The sequence below is a fragment of the Typopeltis vanoorti genome, chromosome 23 (assembly GCF_054136105.1).
Source record: "Typopeltis vanoorti isolate ZY-2024b chromosome 23, IOZ_Tvanoo_1.0, whole genome shotgun sequence".
Taxonomy (NCBI): domain Eukaryota; kingdom Metazoa; phylum Arthropoda; class Arachnida; order Uropygi; family Thelyphonidae; genus Typopeltis; species Typopeltis vanoorti.
In genome coordinates, this window is record NC_143571.1 from 76,350,827 (window position 1) to 76,365,713 (window position 14,887).

Here is a 14,887-nt window from a genome sequence, read left to right on the forward strand (position 1 = left end):
TTGGCACTGTCAGCATCCAGGAATGCGTTAGCAGAGCTAATCTCAGGTGGTATGGTCACTTAAACAGAATGGGCGAGGAAAGATTAGCAAAACAAGTGTTCTCTTCCAGGTTTGCAGCAAAACAACCTAGAGTAAGACCAAGATATAGGTGGATTGATACGGTACAAAGTGCCTTAGACGATAGAAATATAAGATCTGATAATGTTGGAGTGATGACAAGTAACAGGCTGATTTGGAGGAAAATTGTAGATAGGAAATTATTAATGATGTAATTTTTTTTTTTCATGTAGTACTATCATATCCTGTACACCCCTTGAGGGTACATGGCAGGAATTTGATGATGACTATGGCTACTCCTTCTTTTCCTTGATTGTCATTGCCTGAATATAATATTTTGTATTTATTGCTCAGAAAGATCCACCAGTTTTGGTCTTTTTTGTTTCAGTCACCCCTATTATGTCGATCTGGTACTTATCTAATTCCTCAGCTAGCTCCATTTCTTTGCGATTCAGGCTTCTTACGTTGATAGTACCGATCTTTAACTCTTGTGATGTTGAGTTGGGGTTTGTTTTCAGATTTGTTCCAGTAGCTGACTTTTCGCTGTTCGCCCTGGTTCCCTGGCGAAAACAACGGGGCCCTTGTTTAACAGGCGACGCCCCAGCCGGCATGAAATTTTGTCATGTTGTACCATCATTTTTTATTTTGGTTTAACCAATAAGAATATAATTTGGTCGGCTAAATCCCAAATTGGCAGCCCATCCTCGTTCGTTCAGTATCCAGGTAGATACCCAACAGGGTGCACCACGAGAAGGTGAAGATTGGACATTAGGTCAAAAGCCCTGGTTGGTTCTCCGCATTCCTTTAAAGGCTATGTGGAGGTCTCCTCTCAGTTATACAGCTTTGACCCTTAAGCACCCCCATATAAAAATATCATAGTACAAATAATCCAATGTCATGCAAATTGGGTTGCTGCCTGGTTAAAACAAGGCACCTGATGCTTTATGTCATGGAACTGGGGTCAACATGAAAGGTTAACTACTGGAACAATTTCAAACTTAAGAGAAATGAAGACAGCTTTCATCAACATGATGTGTTACCAAAACAAATAAGACTAAAGAGGATACTTCTACATAATAATTATATGATGAATTTCAGGCATTGGTGATCAGAGGAGTAGTTGTAATATTCCACACTCACCCTAAAGAAAACTTCTTCTTCTTAAATGGCAGGCAATTTCAAGTAGTTAAGAAAATCTCAAAACAGGAAATTGGAAAAGGAGATATAATTGTTGTCCCACAGAAGGTTTTGGTAGAGAAGAAAAGGAATTTTTCCAGCCTTGGAAGAGGGTACATAACAAAGAAAAACATGGTTTCTTCTAAACAACAGTGAATGAAATGAATCCCAGGCATACAGAAATGTTTCAGGACCAAAAAAGGTCAAAAGTTAAATAACTGACAGAAGAATTTTTTTTTTTTTTTTTTCAGGAAAAACTTTAGTTTCCAAAAATCCCCACATATCTCTCATCATGATTTTTTTACTTTAATTTTGGGGAAAAAAAAAGTGTGTCATATTTGAGTAAATATGGTATAGAGGATTGGAAATAGGAAGTGATCATATTTAGCTTTGAGCAAGATAAAAATAGTATTACTTAGAAAGAAAGATGTCTTGAAGGTTCCTAGAGGCAAAATCAGAAGAAAATACTGAATAATCTAGATAGAGAAACATGACTTATGCATTAGAACTTCATAGTAGGCTTAAGAAGAGGAAGCGTCAGTCCTGGAAAACAAAAACATAAAAAAAAACCTTCTGGTAAGTCAGTATATGTCCACTCCCCTAGAGAATCCAGTGGAAAATATAAGAAAGGTATGTGAAAAGTAGCTAAACAAAAGTCACAGAAGCACTCTGCAAAGAATATAGAAGACAAATATCATTACGATGGCAATATGTTCTGGAAGCTATTGAAAAGCTTAGAAATTAAAAGTAGATTACTACAAAAGTTATGAGAAATAAAGACAATGTACAAACTGAAGATAAGTATATTCTGAGCTTCAGGGAGGAAAATTCTATTTGTCTGTGCTCAAAAACCAGTTGAACAAAGGCTTAGAAAAAGCTCCTCTAGTTAATAAATAGAACTGAACTTAGAATCATCTCTCTTCCAGCCTAGAGCTATAGTAGATGCAAATATGCTAATTATAGTATTTAGTTTTGATTGGTACAAACACTTGACACATTATACGAAATATAATTGGACAAAATGTATCAAATCTTAAGGTTAAAAAAAAAAAAAAAGAAAGAAAGAAAAAGAGAAAATGTGGAAAGTCAGTAGATGATACAGCTAATTCCCATTATGGCAAACCCTATATAACAAACTACTGAAAGAATCCTGACCAAACCCCATAACATGGCTCTTACAAGTTTGACATAGTGAAAGTTGATGATATAAAAGTTTTACACTGATTACACAACATAATTAGAAAGTCAAATTCCAAATTACTGGAGCAGGGCTCTATCACTTATCTATTGAAAAGAGAAATTAAAAAAAAGTGCAAGAATTACAGAGGACTTGCCTTATAGAGAGTAATGGTTAAGATTTATTGCACTGTATTTCAGAAGATGCTAAAAAAATTGCCAAAGAGAAACATGGAAAGAACAAACTGGATTCGGGGTCATGCAGTAGTTATCAGGAACAGATTTTTCACAAGAAATTCAGTCAACTCTCACTATAGTAAACAATATTACAACAAATTTGCTCACTATACCAAACTAACAAAAAAAAAAAAAAAAAAAAGCTCTGGCCAAATCCCCACAAGCATACTACCATTCAAAGGAAATTCAACACAGCAAGCTATGCACTATAATAACTCATTCCTGTGATCCTGAAAAGTTCATTGCAGTAATATTCAATGACATCATAAGGATCTGCAATTAAAATTATTACATGTGACAGACAGAAGAACATATAATGAGACTCATGAACCATGTGACATGCACTATTTGGCACATTACAGAACATCTTGGCTCACCTTCATTTAATAAACTTTATCCCCATCAGCTGTTATTATATGCATATTTCTGTATTATATATATATATATATATATATCATCATCATCATATATTAATACATGAATAAATGATGAAAAGAATATGATGTATCAAGAGAAAAGCTATTCACAAAATGTTAGAATTATATGATGAAAATGGAATATTATGCAGAGGGATATGTAGACTGTATTAAAGTTATAAGTTAACAGCTGGGATTAAGGAATGTACAGGAAGATGGTTTGATATCAAATCAGGTGTAAGGCAAGACAAATGTTATCCCCACTGTTACTCATTATTTTTAAGTATCACATTATGAAGGAAAGCAGCATTAAACCCACATTAAAATTCAGGGATAGTAAATTCAGTTCTTTACTTCATGCAAATGAAGTTCTAAAAATGACAAAACTATGAAAGCAGGCATATTTCTACAATCATAGAACATCAACTGCATTCTTAATACAAAACCTAGATAACCAGTAGCATATTTTAAGCACAGCTTTTAGGGAAGATGACAAATTAAATATTGAAGAAATCACAGAATAAACAAAGCAGGTACATCAGTGAATCTGATCCACAAAGGACTGTAAACCTACAGTATATTAGTATTAGAAGCCACAAGTGAGCTGAAAGATAATTCAGAACAGTTAGATAATCTTGGTTCTAGAGACTAAACCCTATTTTTTTTCAAGTCACTTCAGTCCTTCGAATAAGCAAGAGTCAATGAAAATCATCTACCACATGAACATGTTCACAAATATCCATGGAACAGTAGGATTTCAACCCACAGTCTGTTGGTTAGAGAGCTCAGCCAAATAGTCTGGTAGATGATTTTCAAAATACCAAACTAGCAGCATTTTAATATGAATCTTCTATGTTCTTATTTAAAGGAGGAAACATGTGATCTAGGGGTAATCATTTAATAACTAAATAGTTAGTTAATTATTATTTCCAGATGTGTGCCAATCAGGCCAGCAAAGATAATCTTTACAAGTAGTTGACCAAAAATTATAGAACACATATATGAGAGTTCTGAAGGAAAATAGGGGAGTGAACATGGCATCAATGGTAAAAACCATATTATAAATGAAGATATAAAACAAGAGCAAACTTGATATCATTAGCATTCAAAGAACACGAGCAGAGTAAATCTAAGATAGTCTGTAATAAATTTAGTTTAATCCTTTATCCCAGTGAGAGCAAACAAAGTTTGCTCTCACTGGGATAAAGGATTAAACTAAATTTATTATAGTCTAACCGAGTGAAAAATAAACTTTCAATAAGATAGTCTGGTTATTTGAACAGAATGGGAGGATATAGTTTAGCAAAACAAATGTGATGCCAGAATGAAAAAAGACCCAGAAAAAGATTAAGATAGATACTAAAATATCATCAAATTGAGGTAAACTGATCGTATTAGTATTTTGTTATAAGTAATGCCTCATATGACTGAATATTGGAGACCTGACAAATTTGGTTAGTTAATTTGTTAGAAAACTGTTAAAAGGAAGCTAGAAATAATGTAAACTTAATTCTGCCATTATCATAGTATCCCATACATCCCTTGAAGGTAATCAGGAAATTATGACAAATGCTGAAAATAAATGTGCAAAGAATGTAAAAAAAAATGTGGTCTCACCATTCATCAGCACTGTTTCTGCAATATCATCAGCATTATGTCCTAGAAGAACATGAATAAATTAATATTTTAGTAAGGTTGGATAAAAACAACAACAGCTAAAAGAAAAAAAAAAGTACTGGATATAACTTATACCTATAAAACTGATGTTCTCAAATAGAACTAAATTAAGAGTATTAATTGATAAAAAAATAAATTATTCATAAAATTTTTGATAAATTAACTAAATTTATCAGAAAATAGATTGTTACCTGTAACAATTTTATCAACACCTAGCATAACTGCACCCCTATCCAACGCTTGCCGTCTAAACACTCCACAAAATGTACCTGTACAAGGAAACATGAATATTAGCCCAAGGGCACTAAATAGAACATCAGTGAGATTGTTACTTATGGATGAAGAGAGGCACTTATGTTTAGTTTGAAAAATTAACTTAATTATGCAACAAGGATATTTGCAAATGTTCTATTATCCAATCATTATGGACAATTTTCTTTCCTTTAGAGATACACAGTGATCAGCATTCATTTCAGACAAATTATGGAAACTAAAACCATGTTAGAAATAATTACTTGAATTTCTCGATGTTTCGACCTTTATATTAAGGTCGAATCTGGAGTATACACATACAGGGTGTTCGGGATAAATTTGACATATTTATAATTAATTATATTTTTCCGTAAGTTACATGTATTAACACACACTTCTCTTCATTTAAAAGTTTGGACCCTTCTTCATTCATATACAAGATGTCAGAAAGGATGGATAGCTGGAACCCACCTGAATCATGGAAGAGAATAACTTGTATCATGATGATTCGTGCCCGCCATCAAAATAAGGATATTACGACTGCTGCCCAATGCTCCCTGAATACAGTAAAAACAATCAGGCATGAACTAGAGACTTGCAATGGTGACTACGAGGATGTAGCAAGAAGAAAGATCCCTAGCAGACGATCTGATTGCGTTCGTACAGCAGAATTCCTCGCAAATCTGCAGGAACAGGTGTTGAAGAACCCTGGCATTGGAATTCGGGCTTTGTTCGTGGAGTTGCTAACTGTAGTCAAGCCCTGGATAACAAGGGTAGCCAATGGTAGGCCGTATGTATGGCAGCAGGATTCGGCCCCTTGCCACACCTCTGGGAAAAGTCAAAAATGGTTGTCTGAAAATTTCTACGACTTCACCAGTCCAAATGTTTGGCCTCCAAACTCCCCAGACCTTAACCCCATGGATTATTTTGTATGGGGCGCAGTTGAAAAAGACACCAATCGCACTTCCAGTAATACAAAAGCCCAGTTAATGGATAAAATTAAAACAGTTTTTGCGGCCCTTCACAGGGAGACTGTAGCATCAGCTTGTTCGAGGTTCCGAAGCAGAATTGAAGCTGTGATCGATGCTAATGGTGGTTATTTTGAGTAAATCTTGTTGATAGTATTGTAATTAACTCTGCCTGTAATGTTTTTTTGTCAATTCATTAAATTTAATAGATACAAAGAAGATTTTCGTTTTCCTTACGAAACTGTCAAATTTATCCCGAACACCCTGTATATATACAGAGACAATGATTTGATCAATCGTTATTCTACTGGCCTGACATCTAGTGGGGAAAAAACTACATCAAAGCTATATTCTATTTATGACATCATCAGAGAACAAATTCATATAGATAGTTTTATTAAAGCAAAAGTGGTGTGCTAATTTAACATGAGAGTTGTTATATTAGAGTTAAGATCCTGGATTACTTACAGTCCTATTTATAATTAATTCTTGGACAAAAAGGTTATGTGAGTAGAATATGTGTCTTTCATATTCTTGGGATTTTTAGCCCATTGTTATTGTTAAGATTAGGGTGGTTAATAAGAATTTCACAAGCCTCCTTAAATTTATATTTATACCACATTTTAGTGTGATAACAACAGGTGGCTTTCCAATCATTTCCAAACTTCAGATATCCACGTACCTCTTCTTAAATTTTCATTATTACCAAGTACCTCCTAATTAATTAATTAAAAAAATTAAAAATAAATAACAAAATTAAAAACTTAATTAAAATTAATAAATTAATTTAAAATATTAATCAAAATTAAATATCTATTTTATTTGAATTTATATGTTCATGTAAAAAAAAATGATTTATTTTTAAATTTTGGTTCTCTAGAGAAGTCAGACGACACTCTCATCAATTTCATTTGATCCAGATGCAATATCAATGTTTTCTTGTTGCTTACAGCTACTTGTATTTGCTATATTGCTCTCTTTTGGGGGTTTTATAAATCCAATCTTTAACCAATGATCGATACGTAAGAATTTGAAAGCTAAAAAAAAAAAATACTGTATTTACTCGAATATAACTCTAACTTTTTTCCCAAAATTAAAGCTAAAAAATCGTGTTGCGAGATACATGTGGGAATTTTCGGAAACTAAAGTTTTCAGAAAAAAACCCAAAAATGGTGCGACTTACCAAGAAGCTCCTATTCGCTATCACTACTTTTAGCATCAAGAACAGTTTCTTTTGCATCGTCAAAGTCATCTACCCAAATAGCGTCATCTTCTTTCCCATTATTTCAAGCAAAAATTACCAGTAATTTACAAGACTTGAGATAATACGTAGAGCAGCGAAGAACTGCATATGATTGGTGCGGTATTAACAAAAGATCGCACGAACCAAAGACAAATTAGCATTTCAACAGTTGAGTTGAAATGCTAATTCCCTTCAACCAAATTCCATAATATCTGAAACACATTCACTATATATTTCTTAGTTTTAACACGTTAACGACGGGGGGGGTCCAAGCAAAACCATATGTTCCACCGGCAACATATGGTTTTGCTTGGTCTGTTGGGAGAGGGGATGTGATTCATTAGTTAGTGCCGTTTTATCCCGGTTGTCTCTAATTGCACTGTTTGTTAAAAAATATGACTCCTTTAATTATGCATAGCCAAAAATTGCCACGTACCCCTCGGGGTACGCGTACCACACTTTGAGAAACACTGATGTAGAGTATTCAGGACATGATCAGAAAGCCCAGATTTACTATAGTTATTAAATTTAATGTGTCGTTTATGTTCCTTTTTTCGGATAGGAATTGTGCACCTGTTTCACCTATATAGGGCAGATTACAGGTGCAATGAATAATTAAAGTAATTATTTCTAACATGGTTGTAGTCTCCATAATTTGTCTGAAATGAATTATGGACAATTCAGTATAGAAGTTACAATGCCATAGCAACAGTATAAGTATTCTCTTAGGATGGCTTGATTACTAAAAGATGGGAAATAAGACTCAAACTTTCTTATGAACATCAATCTGCTCATATATACAAAGTTAGGTCCCCAGATTTCCACAAAACACAAATTTTATAACTTACTCAATCTTCATGAAAAGGAAGATAACCGTCTTTCTTATTTATTACGTTTTAAGTTTCTATTGTCCATGTAATTAGCATAGTGGCTATGCACTTTGCAACCACATGCCTGGGGAAGGAGTGTCCCAGGTTTGATTCCAGTCAATGACATGAGGAGCTTAAGGATCTTCCTCAGCCATAGCCAAGTTGGCCGGTCTTGGGAGTAACAGCAGGGTTTCTCCCCCAATTTATCTGGAGGTTTTTCATCTCACAAGCAGAAAACTGTAGCCTGTGAACACACAGGCTACAGTCTGTGTATTCCTGGATGGGATTGAAATGTCTTTCCAACAGAAATGCCCATTTTGTATACTTTATATCAATTGTAGGATATCTGCATATATTCAGATATCACACAAATTAAAAAACAATAATAATAATAATAAATGAACTGAAAGTTATGCAGCTTTATGCCAGCCCATCCTCATTTGTTAGTAACTATCCATGCAGATACCTGCACGGATACTTACTAACAAATGAGCCATATATGAAGCTACAGATACTAATGAGCCATACCACATGAAAGTGAGGAATGGATGTTATTGGAAGAATCAGTGAATTCCCCACATTCACTAAGGCTATGCAGAGGTCTCCTACCAGTAATCTAGCTTTGACTCTTAAGTGACAAAATAAAAAATCTATTGGGTTTACATCTTCTAAAAGAATTAGATTTATGATGTAATCATTCGAATTTAATGTTTATATTGAAGTTAATTAATTTAGTCTAAAGAAGAGTTTGTCATGAATACTTACAATTATTTTTAAGGCATACTTACAATTATTTTTAAGGCCTATTTGCTGCACAATAGCATCCATAGTCCAGCCATACAATTCCTATAGAATAAAATGAAGTTGTAAGAGTTCGTTCTAAGCAAAACATTATACACTTACAGATGAATTTGCAACATATGATCTAATTGGGTTTGAGACCATATTGAGTGAGGATTATTTATTCCTGTTAAGTAGTGAATTTTTTTAAATTAATGACAGTACTTGAATATAATATTTAGGATTTTAGTGTATTTATTATATTCAATATATTTACTACTGTGGTTGTAGATATACTGTTAATTTTAGACAGAAAAGCACCAAATGCCTATTAGAGTGGAGTCAAAAGAAATCGTTAACATTTATGTCAGAGACGAGACCCTTTACCAAAGTAAACAAAAGCATTACAATAACAATACTGATGACACAAAATGATGTAATAGAAAATAAATTGATATGAAATTTCTAAGTTAAAAGACAGGCAGTATAAAAGTGAGGATATAAATTTGCCTGCAGTAGGTTTTTATAAACAACCATGTCCATTATTACACAAATCAAACTGCCAGTTAGGAAAAGTTGAAAAACATTTAGAAAAACTTAGAATAAGAAAAATAAACACAAAAATAAGAGATGGCAATGTACAGATGTTGGTAAATGTCAATGAATAATAAGGTAAGGAACAAGGTAAGTTTAGCAGAATGTAAGATAAAAGAAGTAATATGGAGCAGTGATGAATGCATTCAAATTATGGATGTGATGAATGCATTCAAAAAACAGAAAAGAAGGGCAAAAGAGATGGTAGTGCTTGTAGGAACATAGTGATAAATGCAATATGAGAGAGAATATGAATAGATTGCTGGAAGTGACAAAAAAAGTGAGAGTAAAAAATTAGTCTATTACCAAGATATGATAATATCTTGGTTTTTTTTTGTAATTTCTTTAGACCAAGATATTACTTTTTTCAATAATTTCACTTTTTTTTTCTTTCAAAATTTTGTAGGATTCAGATCTCTAATCTATTATGTGAAGTCTTTATGAAGTTTCAATTTCCTGTTTGATTTATTTCGTGTGACATTATAATGATTTTTTTGTAGTTGTACAAGAAAAAGACAACCATGCTGTACAGAGGATGCTATAGGTCTGAAGATTATTTTTAGAATCAGCTATGAAGCACTCTGCAATTTCAACAAATACAGCTCACATTAATTTGCCAAAGATATTTGCATATAGGCAAACTGGCCATGAGAGCACATAATTTACAGACAAAAAAATACATTTGTTGGCAGTGGCCAGCAGATGGTGTTGATAGCAGCAGTGTGACTATATTGCAATTGGAGAATTAAGTAGTAATGGAGATGGCAAGATGTACATAGCAGAGTAGAGTGTCCTCCCACAATGAGGACATCTTGGGCTCCTTGGAGGTGTCACATTATAATAATATGGGAGAGTGTTTTAAGAGCACATTCAGGTTGACTACTTTTCTGATTCACTGTTTTTATGCAGCACCTAGAGGACACCTTCTTAGGACGTCAATTCCTTTTCTGTTACAATTTGGAATGTTTCTACAGCTATCTAATTAAGTGCTACATGTCTACCAAATTTGTAATTTTTAGCTTTGAGGATGCTAGTTAGAAATCCAGTGAAATATCACTAAGATCAATTTGTTTTTTTGTTTTTTTTAATTGTGATGCGAGATGGGAGACAAGCAGCTCTGTCACTTTGTAACAGAGGAAAGAAGGAAGCAAATGTTCAAAAGTTTTGGAGGAAAATGTTATCTTTTAAGGATGACACTTAAACATGGGGGGTGGGGGGGTTGACATTTTGACAATAAGCTATACTAGTTTGGCTGAACTTAACTAATTAAATTCACTTGTGAAATATAAGTTTTTCTGTTATTATTCTGGCTGGAAGTAATTTATTTGATGCTTCTCAGGTATTTCCGCAGGTGCAACATGAAAAAAAAAAAAAAAAAAATAGTGGCCATTCTAGATAACCTATGATTATCACACACACATACACACACATTATATATATATATATATATATATGTTAAAGATACCAAGCTATTTTAAACCTGGTTTTATTCCATTTCCCAAGTAAGCAAACAGACAAACAAGTCAAGTTTGTGCCTGCACGTAGTGTGAGTAACTGACCCAGAAGGTAGTGCAAGTCTAGGCAACTCGTGGTAAAGGTGGAATAAGTTCTGATCACTATTCTTAATATTTACCCTTAATGCAAAGCCCATTTCCTTGAGGAGATGTATGATGCTATGCATTAACGGCAAGGGGCCACTACCCAGACCGGTTTCGACCTTTATTGAGGTCTTATCAGTGAGAGCCAGGCTTAGAAATACCAGGTTTAAGTAATACAGAGCTTATAAGTATTTTACCAAAACAAATTACCAAAAGGTGCTTTGACCTTATTAAATAAAAATCTCAGGATGAGAGATAGATGTAGAAAGTTTTTACCTTGGGTATAATATATGTTAAAGACACCAAGCTATTTTAAACCTGGTTTTACTCAATTTCCCAAGTAAGCAAACAGACAAATAAGTCAAGTTTGTGCCTGCACATAGAGTGAGTCTAACTGACCCACAAGGTAGTGCAAGTCTATATATGGAGTGCTTAAGGGTCAAAGCGGCATAACTGAGAAGAGACCTCCACATAGCCTTTAAAGGAATGCAGAGAACCGACCAGGGCTTCTGATCTAATGTCCAATTTTCACCTTCTCGCGGTGCACTCTGTTGGGTATCTACCTAGATACTGAACAAACGAGGATGGGCTGGCAATTTGGGATTTAGCCGACCAAATTGTATTCTTATTAGCTTAAACCCATATACAAAATGATGGTACAACATGACAAACTTTCATGCCGGTGGGGCGTCGCTCGGTTAAACAAGGCCCCCGTTGTTTTCACCAGGGAACCAGGGCGAACAGCAAAAAGTCAGCTATTGGAACAAATCTGAAAGCACACCCCCAACTAAACATCACAAGAGTTAAAGATCGGTACTATCAACATAAGAAGCCTGAATGGCAAAGAAATGGAGCTAGCTGAGGAATTAGATAAATACCAGATCGACATAATAGGGGTGACTGAAACAAAAAAGACAAACACTGGCGAGATCTTTCTGAGCAATAAATACAAATTGTTATATTCAGGAAATGACAATCAAGGAAAAGAAGGAGTAGTCATAGTATTCAACACAAAATACGAGGCTAATCTTCTTGAATGGCAGGCAGTCTCAAGTAGACTAATGTGGGCAAATATGAGAATGAGGAACTAGACAATGAGACTTATTTGTGCCTATGATCCCACAGAAGGTTCTACTAAGGTAGAAGAGAAGGAATTTTTTGAGGCTTTAGAAAAAGCAACTGACACAATGAAAAAGGAAAAGTTGGTCCTTGTTGACGATTTAAATAGCAGAGTATAAAATCATTGTCAGACATACAAAAATATTTTGGGAAAATTTGGAAAAAAGAGCAAAGCTAATAATGGCAAGTACCTGTTGGATATCTGCTAAGGACATGGACTGGTTATTACTAACACCATTTTCCAACATAAAAATGTGCACAAATTCACATGGAGAGAGGAGGCAAGGAATAAGAAAAGTCTCATTGACTATGTTATTGTTGATAGTTATGTTTTCTCCCTGATGCAGGACACCAGAATGTACAGAGGATTTGAAATTGGAAGCGATCACTATTTAGTCTTGAGCAAGAAAAAATTGAATTTCATATTGAAAAGAATAACATGTAAGAAAGTTTTAAAGCAAACAAAAGTTGAGCAGCTCTCAGGTGTGAACCGTAGACTAAAATACACAAAGATTATTGAAGAAAAAATGAAAGAATCTGAGAACAGGAACCAAACCTTTGGAGATTCAGTGGCAAGCCTTGAAGAAAACCCTGATTGATTCAGCCAGAGAGGCATATGGTGAGGTTGTCTGCAAGGATAGAAAAATCAGAACTCCATGGTGGACACAAATAAGTCAGATTGTGCTCTTAGAGAATACAGAGACAAATGTAAGAAAGCTAAACAAAAGTCATGGGAGGACTTTGGCAAGAACATAGAAAATAAATATCAAGAAGGTGGTAAGATATTCTGGAGGTTGTTGAAGAAGCATAGAAAGGGAGGGAAGAGTGCTGTAAAAGAAGTTAGAGATGATAAAGGTGACGTGAAAATGGAAGAAAAAGATATCCTTCAAGTATGGAGTAATTACTTCGAAAAACTGCTAAATGAAACAAGCAGTAATAGCACTGTGGCAAAAAACACTGACTGGGCATACAGTCAGGAATACATATCCATACTTGAAGTAGAAAAAGCCATCAAAGGTTTGAAATGTGGAAAGGCAGCAGGAGTAGATGATATTTGACCAGAAAGCACTGCATAGTCCAGAAAGCCTGGACAGAGGGACGAATTCCTGATGATTGGAGTAGAGCTCTCATGGTACCCATATATAAAAAGGGAAATAAAACTGAATGTGAGAATTACAGAGGTATTTCCCTACTGAGTGTTCCTGGCAAGATCTATGCAAGTATACTTGAGAAATGGTTGAGAAGAACTGTGGAAGAAAAGCTTGGTGAAGAACAAGCTGAATTCAGGCCAAATAGAGGCTGTCAGGATCAGATCTTCACTTTACGACAAATAGTTGAGAAAGCATGGGAATATAAAGATCAGTATTTAAGTTTTGTCAATCTGGAAAAGGCATATGACACGGTGCCAAGAGAGAAGCTATTCAATATGCTACAGTTATATTGTGTCAATGGGGCATTATATCAAGCAATACTTAGTCTTTATTTGAGTTGCAAGTCTGCAGTTAGAATTGAAAGAAGTACAGGAAGATGGTTTAATGTTAAATCTGGTGTGAGACAAGGATGTACATTATCCCCTCTGTTATTCGTTATCTATATGAATCACATTATGAAGGAAAGTGGTATTAAACATGATATCAGAATTGGAGATGTTAATGTCAGCTCTTTGCTCTATGTGGACGATGTTATTCTTCTAAATAAATCCGCTACAAGTCTGCAAGATTCTCTGACTAAATTGAATAGCTGTTGTAATAGATATGGTATGAAGGTCAGCATTAAAAAGACAATGAAAATAGGTAGAATTGTTGAAAATGTCAACTGTGTTGTGAATAGGTTAGTGCACGATTTTTAGTGAAGATGGTAAATTAAATATGGAACTAGACAACAGAATCAACAAAGCTGGTATGGTAGAAAATCAATTGAATAAATTCATATGGAATAAGAGAGAAATTAGGCAGAACACTAAATTAGCTGTATACAAGATGGTGTTCAGACCAATTTTAACTTATGGATCCGAGATCTGGGTCAGAAGTAAAACATTTGACCAAAGATTAGAGACCGCAGATATGAGGGTCATGAGAAAGATTAGAGGCATGAACAGGTGGCATCAATGGCAATATCATATTAAAAACGAGGATATTAGGAAAGAACTTGACATTGTCAGAATCCAGGAATGCGTTAGCAGAGCTAATCTTAGGTGGCATATTCACTTAAACAGAATGGGGAGGAAAGATTAGCAAAACAAGTGTCGTCTGCCAGGTTGGCAGGAAAACAACCCAGAGGAAGACCAAGATATAGGTGGTTTGATACTGTACAAAGTGCCTTAGATGATAGAAATATAAAATCTGATAATGTCGGAGTCTTGACAAGTAACAGACTAATTTAGAGGAAAATTGTAGATAGGAATTTAGTAATGATGTAATTTTTTCATGCAGTACTCTCATATCCTGTACACCCCTTGAGTGTAGATGTCAGGAATTTGATGATGATGATGAGATGATACATATATATCATCAATAAATTCTTAATAAAATCTAATTATAATTTTTATAAGAGAAGAACTACAGGTGTATTATACAATCTGTGTGTCTTATACTGCATTAAACCTCCAATATGATTTATTATACAGCATTTACATAAAAAATATTTATAAGTATGATTTCATGTTCCACTGTGGCATAAACACAATGAACATCTTTAGATGGTAGATAAATTTTATCACCCAGTG

General features: G+C 34.4%; 1 protein-coding gene across 1 annotated transcript in view; it reads right to left on the reverse strand.

Moving 5' to 3' along the window:
* Ctu1 (Cytosolic thiouridylase subunit 1) overlaps positions 1–14,887 on the reverse strand; it is a 175,315-nt gene that overhangs the window by 116,717 nt on the left and 43,711 nt on the right. The window contains exons 5-7 of the mRNA XM_090412633.1: positions 8,860–8,917; positions 4,931–5,008; positions 4,680–4,721 (exon numbers count right to left, since the gene is read on the reverse strand). Of these exons, the coding sequence (XP_090268759.1) occupies positions 4,680–4,721; positions 4,931–5,008; positions 8,860–8,917 (178 nt within the window). The remainder of the gene's footprint in view (positions 1–4,679; positions 4,722–4,930; positions 5,009–8,859; positions 8,918–14,887) is intronic.